Raw genomic sequence first — 14,828 nt, 5'->3', positions numbered from 1 at the left:
CCTACAAACTGCAAATGAAACTTTTGCCTTAATTGACAAGTTTGTCAATTAATCAGGTATATTTGATTAGCAACACATAGCTGCTACTTAACCTCTTAATTACTATGGAAGCCGTGCGGGTGTGAGCTCAGCTTTTCACAGGACTGATTGGAGTACTGTTAACATTTTCTTCATCTAATCTTCTAATATTATAGAGGTATCTTTTTACTCTACCTTAAATCACATAGGCTTTCAATTAAACAAGTGGTTTTAACTGGTAATAATATTAGTAATTATAACTAAGGACTGATATTGAAACAAGTGCCTTTATAGGGTTGATCTTTTGTTGGTTGTTTCATTAATTCCTTTTCAGTTGTCTCTGTGGTCAAGACAGGAAAAAAAAGGCCATGCTGAGTTTACATCCATTGTTGCACAACTTCTCAGAAAATATGCTAGCGTTGATTAAAGGAACTGATACATTTAAAGGCATATATTTTGATGGAGTAGACAATTTGGAAGCAGTTCCTAGTTGCCATTCCTGTAATTGTTGTAAGTGACACTCCACAGACAAGTCAGCCCTGCTCTATCAGCAGATTAACAAGTGATAAAGGCGCTGTCAGTGATGCTGAAGATAGCGCTCTATGGTGCATTCATGACTTAGAACTACTGGTTTTGCATACATGCTTTTAATTATATTTAAGAACATCAGTATAATTTACAGATTTGTTATCAGTGACTGTGTGAAACCTGGGATACTAAAACGTATCAGTTACAAATGTTTATGATTGTTATTATAGTACATTTGTGTGTTGCTAATCCTTGTTAGCTAAAAGCTCAAGTTTCAGATTGCTCTTGACACTTAGTTTCAGGCAGGTTTTACTACTTTTGGCTCTGCGTTATGTCATTGAACAGGTATCCTTAAAATCTAATCAAGAAGCCCCGCCCACTTGCTGTCCAAAAAACACCTTTTTTGTGTCTATCATAAGAAGATTGCTTAACGATAGGGTTGCCTTATAGCAGCATGGTAGACAGTGAGTGAACTAAGGACCTTTTATCATCTCACAGAATAAGATTGAGTTACATCGAACTGTGAACGATGCAAAGCTATTCACTGGAGTAAAAACTCAAAGTTTAACTACACATTCTATCCCTCAGATATATTTAAAGAAAAAGAAGACTTGTAATTTCAACATTACATCTCAGTTTTTCTACATGATAAAGAAATACTGCTGTAGTAAATTAAAAAAATCTATCAGCTTGTCTCCCTGGGCTTATAGAGTAAGTAGCTCATTGCCCAGACTGTCTTGTAACTGTAAAACAGAAGATACCAGAACTATCCACCTAAAAAATACATTTTCCAAAGTCATACAGTGGGCCGATATTGAGTCTGTGTCAGGCTGATTCTGGCCCTTAGGCCTTATGCTGCACACCCCTGCCCTAGAGTTAATTTTGCAGAAATTTTGAGTGTAGCTGCTGTTACTGCTTGGTTTGTCCTAACTGGCAGATAATATATTCTGTCATTCAAGATTAAAATGGGTGATTAAGGGGGCAAAAATCTGTACGCCAGGTGCCACCGAATGTCTAAATCCACAGGATTTAATGGGAAAATGAATTTGATTCCCCGGGTTTCCTGTAAATGAAACAAAAGGGGCTACAAAGGGAAGCTACTTATCATCATTACTGCCTGACTTCTCTACTCGTTTTGTGTATGTGTCTATGTGAGAGTGTGTTTCTGTGCATGTCTGCCCGGGCTGTGGCCCAACACAGAAGCAGACCTCTGTTGCAAATGTAATTCACATGAGGCCAGAGGAGCTCTAACGCTATTACCACACACACACACACACTCTCACACACATGCACAGCTGTGTTGCCGCCCACGGTCTCTGTTTCGCGCTCCTTTTCTCTCCGTCAGTTCGTAAAATTAAATTTTGAAAAACTGATCATGTCATTGGGGGGATTCTTGTGTGCTGTGCTCAGAAAATATAAAAAGATTCAAAAGACAACTTTCTGGAAGTCAGAAATGCTTTAATTATTTACGAGTGAAGAAAAAACTGATGCACAGAAACCACTATCTAATACTTCTGTAAGCATTGTAGATTTTGAAAAATCAAGTATAGTCTTTTTTTGTTGAAATGTCACATTTATTCAATGCTAATATGTCCACTAGCACTGTAGTTGTTACAAAAGTGAAACGAGGAAGAAACCCAAGGAGTTGGGGTGTGCAGTGCCGTGCTACAGTAACAGGAGGAAAGCCAGAGAGAAGAGGTGGGACCATTTTTCACACGAGGCTCCAGAAGCCTGAACGCCCACGCCGACTTTCTCAGACTTAGAGAGAGAGAGATTCCTAATTTCCTCAATGTCTGAATAACCAAGAGGAAAGAGATTAAACAGACTTCAGAAATATCTTCTTTTTTTTAAGGCCCTTGAGAGTGACACCATGCGAATGCTATCTAACTTCAGCAGCAAGAGTTTTATAATGGTACAAAAGTTTTGCTGTGCTTTTGAAGTTTCTTTAGACTTTCACTGTTAAACTCAAGACCAGAATGAAGATTAAAAAAAAAACAAAGGATTCAGAATAGGCTTAATAAAATGTGGTTCTTTAAATTAAAATTTTTTCCTCTTCCTGATGTCATTTTCTATCACAGTAGCAGTTGTCTTGACAATAAAGAGACTCATTGAAAAGTCATTTTATAGTGTATTAAGCTGCTTTTTTTTTTTTAGCTCAGTCTTCTGTGGCCACAAATGGCGCTTTCGGTGTTGAGTGTAGGTCACCTTCATTTTGTAAACGCCCGAAGCCCAACACATAATGACTGTAGTTACACGAGTAAACAGAAGAAAATATAGTGTTCTCCTTTTGTAAAGATATCCTCATCCTTGCCTGCAGTGTTCAAGGACAGCTAGCTAAGCTCTGGCCTGCTGTCACACAAGAGACCCACGTACTTGTGCTCTTCCCATTTCCCATTAACTGAGTGTGTCTTCATCAGTGTCAGCCACTATTAGATTTGGACACACTTAACTTTATGCACTGTCACACAGAGAGGACTGGGAGTTCGTGTGTTAGACTGTGGTGTAATGGTATTAATAGTGATGTCAGCGTAGAAGGACTGATAAAATAGCATTTCTGTGTTTTATAAATGGGAATAACCTGCTTGTATCTAAGCTAAGACAAACACTGAAGTGAAACATGTTTCCCACCGATTTAGTTTCCGTCTGGCGCGAGTGGATGCAACGAAAGGAGGCAAACATGCTTTCTTAATTAAATGAACAAGGATGCACGGATCCAACCTTTTCAGCTCCTTGCACGCACTCGGGCTTGGAGTGGAGCTGACGGAAACAAGTTGTGGACCTAAAAGCTTGCAGTAAAGGTTAAAATATGCGGCTGAATATATTGCAGTGTTTACAAGTGCTTGATGTGTACCCCTCTGGACGCATGGTATATGTCCTACGATAGTCGACCCATACTTTTGCGAGCATGTCTAAAGTCATTGCAGCCACTGCTGTTGTTATGCTACCTACCGGCAACCACGGGAATCTCACGAATCCCTTCTTTGGAAAAGTATGTGCCTTGATCATTACTGGTGAACACCTGGGGAACTCGCAGTCACTATGTAAAATTGGTCACAAAGAGAAATGCTGGTACACTGAGAACCTCTTTGCAATTGCTGTGGTTGCTGCCGTTGCCTGTAGTTTGCATGAAAAATGCAGACTTGTCCTCAGTGACTTGGCAACTACTCGTCAAGTGGTGGTGAGAATGTGAAAAGTGTGACACGTGACGGGTGGCCTTCAGAATAAGAATGAAATGTGTTGATTGCAGCGTTAAATCGAGACTTTTTTACTTTGAAGGCCTGGTTAGTATTAGTAGGCAGGTAGAAGGCAAGCATTGGCAGACAGTTCAGCATCTTCCATACGATCTACAGGCAACGTGCTAGCAAACCAGTTTTTGGTGCCTTGATCTGGAATGTGGGCTGGTTATCAACAATTAAACTTTCACAACAAGAGCGAGGTTATTTCCCACGAATATGTGAATTGTGGGTGGTCTTCTCTCAGACAGATAAAAACTAAAAATGAAAATGCTGAAATGAGTTGCCGGGTATATACCCCGGTTGACAGTCTAAAGAAAGAGTATGTTGGGAGCACTGAACACTGTCTATTAACCATCATCTGTAAGTTCTATTTTTTTGTTTTGTGTTGGGGGTTTTAGCGCTGTTGTCTAGTGCTTGCTTTCTCATTCGAGCTCACCAGTTTTCTCTCTTGAGTGATACTGATGTTGATAGGCTGATTTGTGTCTGACTTGTATCACTGATTGACCCTGCTGTCTTATCATATAATAATACAATAATCAATGTTTGAGTTCTTCTATTTGAAGACCAGTTTATACTTTTAACCACTTCACATGGTAAATGTCTAACTGCTAAAGAGAAAAGCAGTGTTTTACAGTCTATGTCCTGTTCTCTTGTTTGTTTTTAGCGGTTACGACGGTTATCTACCAAATACCGGACAGAGAAGATCTACCCGACCAACATAGGGGAGAGAGAGGAGAATGTGAAGAAGAACAGATATAAAGATATACTGCCATGTAAGTCATGTTCCACAGATGAAAGATTCTTTCCCACAGGACACATTTGAACTTATCAGAAACAGGTGAAACTAATAAAAATTTATGACCATGTTACTTTTCGATGTACCTTTCTTGTATGTTATACTGGCAACTCGGTGAATGGAGCCACTGCTGATTTATCCACTTTCTTTTAAGAAAACAGGATAAAAGTTGGGGTTGGTATGTAAAGATGCCAACTTTTTTTCTTTAGCTTAGAGTGGCATAATTTATCTCATAGCTTCCACGTGATTTAGTTAGTTCAAATTTCTCTTGTTTTTTTTTTTTTCTTCAACTTTCAATGTATTCAATCAAAAATTAATAGACAAGGCTTCTTCATACTAAGAAGACATGGGGAGGACAAAGGGGACAAAATGGGCAAATTCTGGTAATTTGGTATGCCCAAACCTTCAGATGCTACTTACCTAGTTAACTCTGAAAAGTGGGAGGAGAATTGGAGGTGCACAAGAAATTAACTTTTGATTTTTATGGGAACTTTTTGGTCACACCTGGCCTTTGCATTAATGTGCCTCCTTGCTACGCTACAATGCTGCTATAAACAAGGATTTAAATGGAGCCTAATGTTTAGCATTGTTGTAGGTTTTGGTGGTTGTGTGCTGCCTATGAGTAGGTAAAAATATCTGTGGACGATTTTTGCTTTACTCCTTCCAGTTGGCATCTTGTTTATCAAAATGCACATCTGGCCTTTATGTATGCGCACATATATGCATAGATCAAGGCCAAATGTGCTGCACTAGCTTATCATTCTGCATCTTTTTCATGACTGTAGTTGATTCACAGCAATAAACGCACCTGCTTTCACTTGGCGTTTTGATCAGAAGTGTTGCCTGACAATATAATCTATATGAAACTTTGCTCCCTGCATGACGAGCAGCTTATAAGCGTCATGCACATATCAGCTCAGCTTTAAAGGTCACTGTACACCAGAGAAAACAGTGTTCAGTTAAAGCTGGTAACAGCCCCAACAAATGTCAAATATCTTTTTAGATATTGTCACCTGCTCGTGTTTACTTTGAGGGTTTTATTCTAACTACTTGGTTAAATGAATGAAATTTAGGAAATAACAAAGTATATTTAGAGATCCATTTATAGCAGCTACAGCTGCTGTAGGTCATGCAATGGTTTCCTACACAGAGGTCTTGCGGTACTTAATAATAACCTCGGGGGAAGCTTACGTGATCCAACATCTGTCCTACTTTTTATACCTTTATCCTGCTTTTCTCCTCTGTCCATTCATTCATTAAGGCTTTTAGTGAATGGGTTGCTGACAAGGCAAAGGAAAAACTGGTTCATCTGTGACAGATGTGTATGCACACACACGCACTGTACATAAAAATGGAGGATAATACTGTGTCCATTATATCACATATTTTACTTGTTCCCACTTATATCCTCATTCATTTTTTGTTTATTTTTGTTTCAATAAGAAGAAAATGTTTTAATAGAGAAAATATTTCTTTCCATTTCCTCCCCAGTTGATCACAGTAGAGTGAAGCTGAAGCTAAAAACAACCAATCAGGACACAGATTACATCAATGCTAACTTCATTAAGGTAAATGTCAGGTTACTTTACCATGTTCTCTGGCATGTTGTTTACAGTTTAGTGGAAAAGTTCTTATAGTGTACTGAGTCATGTGATTAATCCTCGCTGAATGTTAATATAATTGATCGGTGAACATGTTTTCTCTGCTTTCAGGGTATGGATGGCCCAGAGGCCTATATTGCAACTCAGGGTCCACTGCCGAACACTGTCATCGACTTCTGGAGGATGATCTGGGAATACAATGTTGCTGTGAGTTTTCCTTACTAGAAGACTGGAAGTCAATGGATGGGGATATTTTTTTTTGTTTTTCTCATTGTGAACAATTGAATCGTGTATCTAAGTGCTGTTTTTGAGCTAAAACGTTGAAGGTAAAGAGAGCAGGAAAAGTCTGATGTACAGTTTGGATGCACGCTTCGGGGTGTTGCGTTGACTGTTTTGTTGCAGTACTGCGAGTGACCACTAGAAGAGCACAATAGCAAGGGAGAGGTGGTGCTGCAAGAGCTGGAAATGGCACCTTAACAGTGCAAGTATTTGGCAAGCTAGCCACAAAAAGCATAAAAACTGCTGTGCTGCCGGGGGATCTTTTGTTAGCAGGGTGGCTGAAGAGGAAGAGAGGGTTTATTACCTAATGTGTTTTTGCAAAATGCTGCAAGAACTAGCCGCAGCTAACAGAAGACTTTTTTTTTTCTTTTTTTAAATGTAAAATGTAATTCTCCTTTTTTTGTTTATTTGTTTTCTTTTAAATGAGCGCTTACTCTTTCCAAGAGTGCAGATTTGGAAGAACAAAAGGTTTGCGTCATCACACAAATTGGAGAAAAAATGTTGACATTAGTGGCGGTTAAATAAATTAAGTGTACGAAGTAAGACTGTAATAATGAAGATACTCAAAATAAATATTTAATTGTGTCGTCAGGAATTAAGAGGCAGATGGAGAGTGCTTATGCTGTAACCAGATGGACAAAGATGAGAAGAGGGAGGAGGGCTATGATTAGGTTTAACTAGTGCTATGAAGAGGGATGAGTCTGCAGCTTTGATAATTACTCCTGTAGGATCAAAGGGAATGACCTGAAATGCAGCTGCATGGAAATGTGCGATCAAACGTGAAGGATGCTCTGCTTAGTTTCTCTAACTCTTTTAAATCTAAGCACGCAGGAATGAATAAAAATCTGCGTTTTTAGTTTTGAGAGCTTAAATGTTTATATTGTAATCCTTCCTTTTTGTGTCTTCGCAGGTTATTGTGATGGCTTGTCGAGAGTTTGAGATGGGAAGAGTAAGTGTGCACATTTTTGCACATGTAAAATCACAACTGCTTTTCTTTTTTCTAATAAAAAAAAATGTTTGTGGAAAGAGACGATGTGAATTCACACTGATCACTTATTTTGAGCTCTATATTGCTTGCACGTATGGCTATAGTAAGCACATAATTAGTCACTTATATTTGTCACCATCTATGTTCTACATGTCACATTAATTGTTTATTTTGAATCTGAAAGTGTGTGTTCACAGGAAGCTGTGGTGTCTGTCTCGTATTTTGTTCTCAGCCAAAGCTAACTTTTCTTCTCTGGTTAGAAAAAGTGTGAGCGGTATTTCCCGATGCAGGGGGAGCAGCCTATGAGCTTTGGCCCTTTCAGAATCTCCTATGTAAGTAGACAAATCTGTGATGATACAGCTCTGTGTGTGTGTGTGTGAGTGTGAGACGAGTGCACGTAGCAGGTCTGCGTTTTGGGACTGCCTCTTTTCTCACATGTTTTTGTTTTCTAGGAATCGGAGCAGGCCAGAACAGACTACTTCATCAGGACTTTGACAGCACAGTATGAAAATGTAAGTGCTTTCTCTCGAGACCTCTTCATTAATACCTAATGTAGTTTATCAAGAAACCAGTCTAAAGTAAGTGTTAACTTTCAGATAACGCTACAGCCTATCACAATAGCGACAAGATTGCCTACAAATAAACTTCATATCCACATGTTTTCCAACAAATACAATTAGGCTTTCTTTTTGCAGCCATAAACCCAAAGTCCCCCTTCAACTGCTTGCATGCATCTAAACGCCAACCTTTAAATTTGAGTTTGAGGAAAAAGGAGCCATTTGACCAGGAGCCAAATGTTGCACGCAGGACGATTGGTGCATTAAAAAATTCCCGTTTGTGCTGAATGACCACAAACATCCTTCAGACGTCTCAGGCTGTTGCAGTGCAATATCCTGACAGGTCTGCATAGACAGTCAGACAGTCACGCTGCACTCTTGTTTTTTTTCTATTTGTTTGTTTAGGGTTTTTTTTGTGTGTGTGAGGGATTTTTTTTTTTTTTTTTTTTTTTTTTTTTAAAACATCCAAACAAAAATAAAACAACTGGTCATGCTCCAGATCTGATGCACCGTCTTCAGGCTTGAATACTGCAGACTACAGATGCATCTGGAGAGAGCTGTTTGGGTTAGTGTGAAAAACGATTTCCTTTGTGTACAAGTTGGAGGTCCATGGGGTGGGATTATACTTAAACTGTGTGTCAATAAAGTTTTGTTTTTTTTCAAAGATTCAGTTTGGCAACATTGTTCATGGCATATCATAGTTTCACTCCTTCACCACTGAACCAGCTTTCATCTGACTCTCCACTCAGTTATCAACGTTTGTTTTCCTGCAGGAATCCCGTAGGATAACGCAGTTCCATTATATGAACTGGCCAGATCATGACGTCCCCTCATCATTTGATTCCATTTTGGATATGATTGGGCTGATGAGAGAATACCAAGAGAACAATGATGTCCCAATATGTGTACACTGCAGGTAGTTATGCATGCATCTACTCTTAGCTGAAATTGAGTTTTAATGTTTTTGTTGTTTTGGTGAAATTCAGCTAATATGTGAAATATATGAAATTTCTAAAAATGGATTCATGTAAAATGCTTAATTGCCTTAAACAAAGCAGGTTTTACCCAATTTACTGAAGCTGGAGACTTGACAGAAAGTTCTAGGCTACAAATGTAAATATTATCAGTATAGTACAGTAAGAAGCTTAAATGGTAAAGTTATCAACTTGAGTGTAAACAAAAGCAGAATAATTACAAGCCCACAGTTTCTAGCTTTCTGCTGCGCACATGCATGGGTGTACACACAATGCACACACTCGTCTCCATGTGTGTGTAATGAGCTATAATGAGCAGCCTGAGGACATTTCCTGGTTCCTCTGTTACACAGCAGGACTTAAAGCTGCATCTCTGCATCTGTTAAGATGCTTTGTGTGGGTTGATGTGCGCTGTTTGTGTGGAGAAACGGTACTCTTTATAGTAGCAGAATGCTTGCTGACAGCGTGAGATCACTTTTTATGATTTTTTTTTTTTTTTTTTTTTTTGTGTGTGTGTGTGTGTGTGTGTGCGCTTCTGTGAGGCTCCTGTCTCCTTCCTGTCTGGATGAGGTGTTATTACACACATGCAAACAACATACAAAAAGAGCAGATGCTTCTCAGTAATAGAAATCTAGTTATCTAGTGCACCGATACAACAAAAGCTTATTTGTGTATATGTGTGTGTTTCCACTAATCACAGTGCAGGCTGTGGGAGGACAGGAGCTATCTGTGCTATTGACTACACATGGAACCTCCTCAAAGCCGGGGTATGTCAACACACACTTACCTGTGCAAATGTACACATTAGATCGATTTTAACATTTCTTTTAATTCTCTTTTAACGTTGTAAAGAAAATTCCAGAAGATTTTAATGTATTCCGGTTGATCCAAGAGATGAGGACACAGCGACACTCGGCTGTTCAAACCAAGGTTTGTTGCCTTAGCTTTCATTACAGATGTAAATTAATGAAACGGATGTTTATGCAGAGCGATCATTTATTTACTTGTTCCATACCAGCACAGAAATGCTAATCAGTCCTCAGAAGCTTTACTGCTGCCACGCACAACCATGGCCCTGAGGTCACGAACTCGAGACGTCGTCATATATAACACCCTTTTTATATATAGGGTTTTTCTGTATTAGATGTGTTCTCGTTACTGGAAATTATGTAGGAGTATTAGAGCCACTTAAAGAAAAACATTTACATTTTGAAAATAAAGTCAAAATATGGAGATTACAGGTGTTTCAAGACAAACTGCCACGGCTGCTATACCCTCTACAAAATGCCTTGTGTCGCTGAGTTAGCGAGATCGTACTTGGTTTCATTTAAAAGGAAGTAATTTCTCTTTTAGCACATAAACACAGTGGTGTGATAAGTAAAAGAACACTGAAGAAAAAAAAAAGCAAACACAAAGTTGGAGGACTTGGCCAGATTTGTCCAAAATGAAATGGGCAGGTGAAAGGATACTAGTGGAATCACAAGAGGCGATAGGACAGCTGATCAGTTAGTTTCACTGACTCGTCTACACAAGGCGTTTTGTAGAATGTATATGAGCCGTGGCATTGGCAACTGTAATCTCCACATTTTGACTTTTTTCTCAAAATGCACACAATTTTTAAATATTTTTCTTAATGTGGCCCTAATACTCGGTCGTGGGAAATAATCTGTTCGGTTTAGATGAGAAGTGGCACTTAGGTAGAGTGCCGCAGGCAGGAGGTAATTAAAATCAGCACGAACACTCCCTCAGTGGGAATTCTTTGGACAGTCTTCTGCTCCTTTGTCACATGGGTTCAATCAGACAGACACCACACAGTTTGTTCTGTGTCTGCAGGATAAAGTTTGTTTAATGTTGATGTGAACCTTGATCGCCTGGCTGTAATGTATGTGTGGTAATGGCTGCCAAGTAGATTTTCATTTCCTTCATTGTAATTAAAAAAAAAAAGGCATGTTATCATATAACTGAAGTGTTAAACTGTATTTCTGCAAGATTTGGAAAAGAGATATTGTTAACCTTCTGTTCTTTTAAGGGTATAATGTTCGAATGCACAGCTGTAATAATAAGCTTATTTCCTGCTAAAGGTCGCCCCTTCATTCTCATCTCGTTTTGCTACATACCTGGTTGAAAAGGTTCTTTCATTGTCTCGCGTTCCCATTGCTGCGTGTAACTGGTTGAGGTTGTTTTGCCACAATTTTTAACATGGGTGTGTTTTCATGTTTACTTCCTGTAGTTAATGTGTGATTTTCGCCAGGAGGCATTTTGCACTTTGACATAGGGTCAAATTTGTACCTTTAGTCCGAGCTGTTTCTTTTTCTCTCCCAGGAGTGAAAATGAGCTCGGTTAATTGAATTACAGAATTGATTTGCCAAACGCTGACACAGGTTTGAGTTCAAAGTCTCAGACCGCCATCCTGTAGGAAGCTTGTAACTAATGAAATCTGTTTTTGATAGAGTGGAAAGTATATTTGATTTGATATTGATTTGCCGAAACTTGTTTTTTCCCCCTCCTCTACTTCTCTCTTTCCTCTCACATCTTGTGCATTTAACCCTTATCTCTTTCTTCATGCACCAGTTTTTTTTTCTCTCCCTCCTGCCTCATCATGTGTCTGTTTTCTTTCTATCTATAGGAGCAGTATGAGCTGGTTCATAGAGCCATCGCTCAACTGTTTGAGAAACAGCTACAGCAGCTGGAGAGTCCCACCAGCACACAGATCCATGATGGCATGGTATGACACACACACACACACACTGTGCATGCTCTGTAGTGTTAAAGCAAGACAGGATGTCGCTGAGTAACTTACTGGGAGTGGAGGGGAAAAAAATACAGATAATTAGTCACAGGGGAGACGATGGTGTGGAGAGGTCTAAAGAAAACTTTTGTTTGCAGACAGAAAAAGAAGAGTCATTGTGATTGTGCTTAAAACGAGAGATATCTCTGTACAGAGTACTCTGAGGACTGCAGACAATTTCAGCTATTTAAAAACAACTGGAAGCGCTTTGCTCTGTCACTTACCACTGACCTCATTTTAAATTGCTTTACATTATCCTCTATTGCCCCCAAATACACAAGCGCTCTATACAAAGTGTCCTGAATTGTCTCTGGTCCTCCTCCCATGGCCAAAAAAATTTTTCTCATATGATCAAAGTTTGTTGCAAATGACACTGTACAACGTAGGTCTAATAAACTGAAACTAAAGCTTGATGTATGTAGACTGTATGAGAATTTCTTCTTCTGTGTTTCGTCCTCAAGTTTGAATAGGGCTGCTACAACTGGGAATGGATTTCTTTTTTCTTTTCTTTCGCTACTTGGCTCATAGATATGGACACTTTGATATGAACCGATGCCATGTTTTTTCACAATGACCTTTCATTTAGGACAGTGCACAGCATATACCCAGCCTAAAGAACAAAACAACACAAAAAAAGAGGGACAAATATTATTTCCCAAACTTGAAAGACACCAAAACTTTGTGTTTTTAAATATTCACGCTCTAATCTCGTTTTGGAACACAAATTATCATTTAACTATAGATTCTTCCTGTCATCCCATCAAGCAGCCTTAAAGAGACTACAAGCTGCTCTATATTTAGAGAGCTAGACCATAGAAGGACTGCACAAGCTTCACTGTAAGAGGCTGAAATCAGTAGAGCACATTAAGTGATATAAACAGAAACTGCTGTTACTGTAAGTGAAGAATAATTGCAAGTAATAATAAATGTATTGTGAGCAGATAAAATACCAGACCATAAATCTGCTGCCTCTTTCTGAGGCATGTTTGCTTCAGTTGCTTTTTAAGAGAAACAAGCTCACAAATGCAAGTTTAAGTGCAGCATATGCAACATGCTATACAAATACCCATCAGCATTTTACACCAGTGGCCTCTGAAGTAATGCAACCAGTTTCTGTGTCAAACGTTTCTGCCTGAAGAAGATGGGAAGCTTTAGGTGCTAGCTGTGTTGAGGTGGTGCCATTTCACAGCCTTTTAATCCTAAAGAGAAATTAAAATGATGCAAAGCAGCATCAGGTGAGGTAACATCAAGAAATGAGTGCTCCACCTGACCTGTGAAAACATAGACATGGTGGAAATGGGAATCAATGAGAGAGCTTTTAAGACTGGCAAATCTTAAGACTGTGGGAGGTGTGGGGGGAGGGGGGGATACAGAGCTGATGAGACAGTGTGCTGGCAGTAATCCAGAAGCTCACTTCCTGCTTAGGAAGCTTTGGTGACATCACTTCTCTCCCATAATGCACTCTGAGTCTGAGAATAGAAAAACACATCCGTTGGGAAAGGGCGACCCTCGCAAGACACGGTCACACAGACGGACACAACTGTTTTTGACATTAGAAAAGAATCTGCTGACATACTTTGTAAAGTGGAGCTCAATATATCTTTGAGCGGCTCTAAAATGTGGACAAACTGTATCACTACTTCCCTTGTTTTAAAATTTATGCTATTAATCATTTAAGGATAAGGTGTGGTTTGCACCAAGCGTGACATAAACTGCAGCACAAGTCTGTAGCTGCTGATCGTGACCCTGTTGTTATCTCACTTAGTTGCAAGTCCAAGAAGAACGCTGCACGCACAAACAGCACATCAGTATTGCTGTGCTGTACTGACTCAGTCCATACATGCATTGACTCATGTCCAGTCAGCCATTGTTGGTGACTAAAACACCCACATAGGTGATCTCTGTGGCATTGGGAACAATAAGCCTCCACATACACGCATCCCACATGTTTCTCCGCACGCTCACGCCCGCCTTTGTTCACAGGAAACCGTCCCACTAGATCGGTTCTCACAACATACGTGGACATACGGAGCTAAAGAAGCTGTGTTCCTGCCCTCTTTTCTTAGATCAGAATTTAGTTCCTCGGCAGACTAGAGCGTTCAAATGGCCCGGTTTGCCCCTATGTCATGAGTTTGACAACTGAAGTTGGCCTGTCATCTTCTCATTATCAGAGTGGGGAGGGAGTCAAACTAATGAGTCACAGGGGAGAAGAGGAAAGATGAGAGCTGAGAGGAAGAGAGAGAAAAATTGTTGTTTGGGGGAGGGCTTCTTTCAGAATAAGTCTTTCATCGTTTGGTGAAGCAACTTTGTAGCAACTTGTTACCTCTGCTTCAGGAACATTTAGGTGAGAAGAAAGAGGGTTAGTCCAGAGGCCTTGATGAAAAATAAGCTTCATCTTTCATGTAAATATGCAAACAGGTATACAAAAAATTAAATATATTGATTAACTAAAAGTAGGGATGATTGTAGTTGCTTTCCAGCATCTAAATATGACAGGAAGGAAAAATAAGAGGGTTTCCCTTATTTTCCACTTTTCACAAATGTCGTGTCCAACTATTTTGTTACTCTTGTGTGTGTGTCCAGGATGAAAGCAGTCCTGACAAAGCAAGCAACCAATTATCGGATGATACATGGGACACTCCACCTCCAAAACCTCCCCGCATTCGCAGGTAGGACATTTGTCTGACATTTATTTATTTATTTTTTCAGTTTATCTCCTTATATCGTTAAATCGTTCCGGCCTGTTTTTCATTAAGGATGTTTGCAACTGGTCGACTCTGCGTTTTAGTTTTCACCTGCTTTACCTCGTCCTCAACACAGATTAGTTAACAAGCCCACACAGGCGTTCACGCCAGGCGAGAGGTGGCTTGTTGGAGAACACTGTGAACACACAAAACACACAGAAAACATATTTTAAAAAAAAGAAAAGAAAAAAAAGAAATAATATCCCAGTATTTTGTTACAGTGTAGCTCCCCATCAGCCCAAAGTTACAAACAGCCTCCACTTTACCAAAGTTAACTTCTGTTTGGCTGCTACTCCTACTGGAGGAGGAGCTGTATTTA

The 14,828-nt window shown here is 39.5% G+C and overlaps 1 protein-coding gene across 6 annotated transcripts in view; it reads left to right on the top strand.

Annotated features, from left to right (window-relative positions):
• Positions 1–14,828, top strand: part of LOC147310393 (tyrosine-protein phosphatase non-receptor type 12-like) — a 54,456-nt gene that overhangs the window by 20,071 nt on the left and 19,557 nt on the right. For all 6 annotated transcript variants that reach the window (XM_086268820.1, XM_086268824.1, XM_086268825.1 and 3 more), the window contains 11 exons: positions 4,447–4,555; positions 6,070–6,146; positions 6,291–6,386; positions 7,369–7,407; positions 7,707–7,778; positions 7,899–7,958; positions 8,777–8,919; positions 9,678–9,744; positions 9,830–9,907; positions 11,604–11,702; positions 14,349–14,434. In XM_086268820.1, coding sequence (XP_086124946.1) covers positions 4,447–4,555; positions 6,070–6,146; positions 6,291–6,386; positions 7,369–7,407; positions 7,707–7,778; positions 7,899–7,958; positions 8,777–8,919; positions 9,678–9,744; positions 9,830–9,907; positions 11,604–11,702; positions 14,349–14,434 — 926 coding nt within the window. The remainder of the gene's footprint in view (positions 1–4,446; positions 4,556–6,069; positions 6,147–6,290; positions 6,387–7,368; positions 7,408–7,706; positions 7,779–7,898; positions 7,959–8,776; positions 8,920–9,677; positions 9,745–9,829; positions 9,908–11,603; positions 11,703–14,348; positions 14,435–14,828) is intronic.

This window comes from Aulonocara sp. 'chitande type north' Nkhata Bay, linkage group LG17 (assembly GCF_057382095.1).
Source record: "Aulonocara sp. 'chitande type north' Nkhata Bay isolate Kocher_YH1m ecotype deep benthic linkage group LG17, A_spYH_male_GT1.1, whole genome shotgun sequence".
Taxonomy (NCBI): domain Eukaryota; kingdom Metazoa; phylum Chordata; class Actinopteri; order Cichliformes; family Cichlidae; genus Aulonocara; species Aulonocara sp. 'chitande type north' Nkhata Bay.
This window is presented reverse-complemented; position numbering and strand designations above follow the sequence as displayed.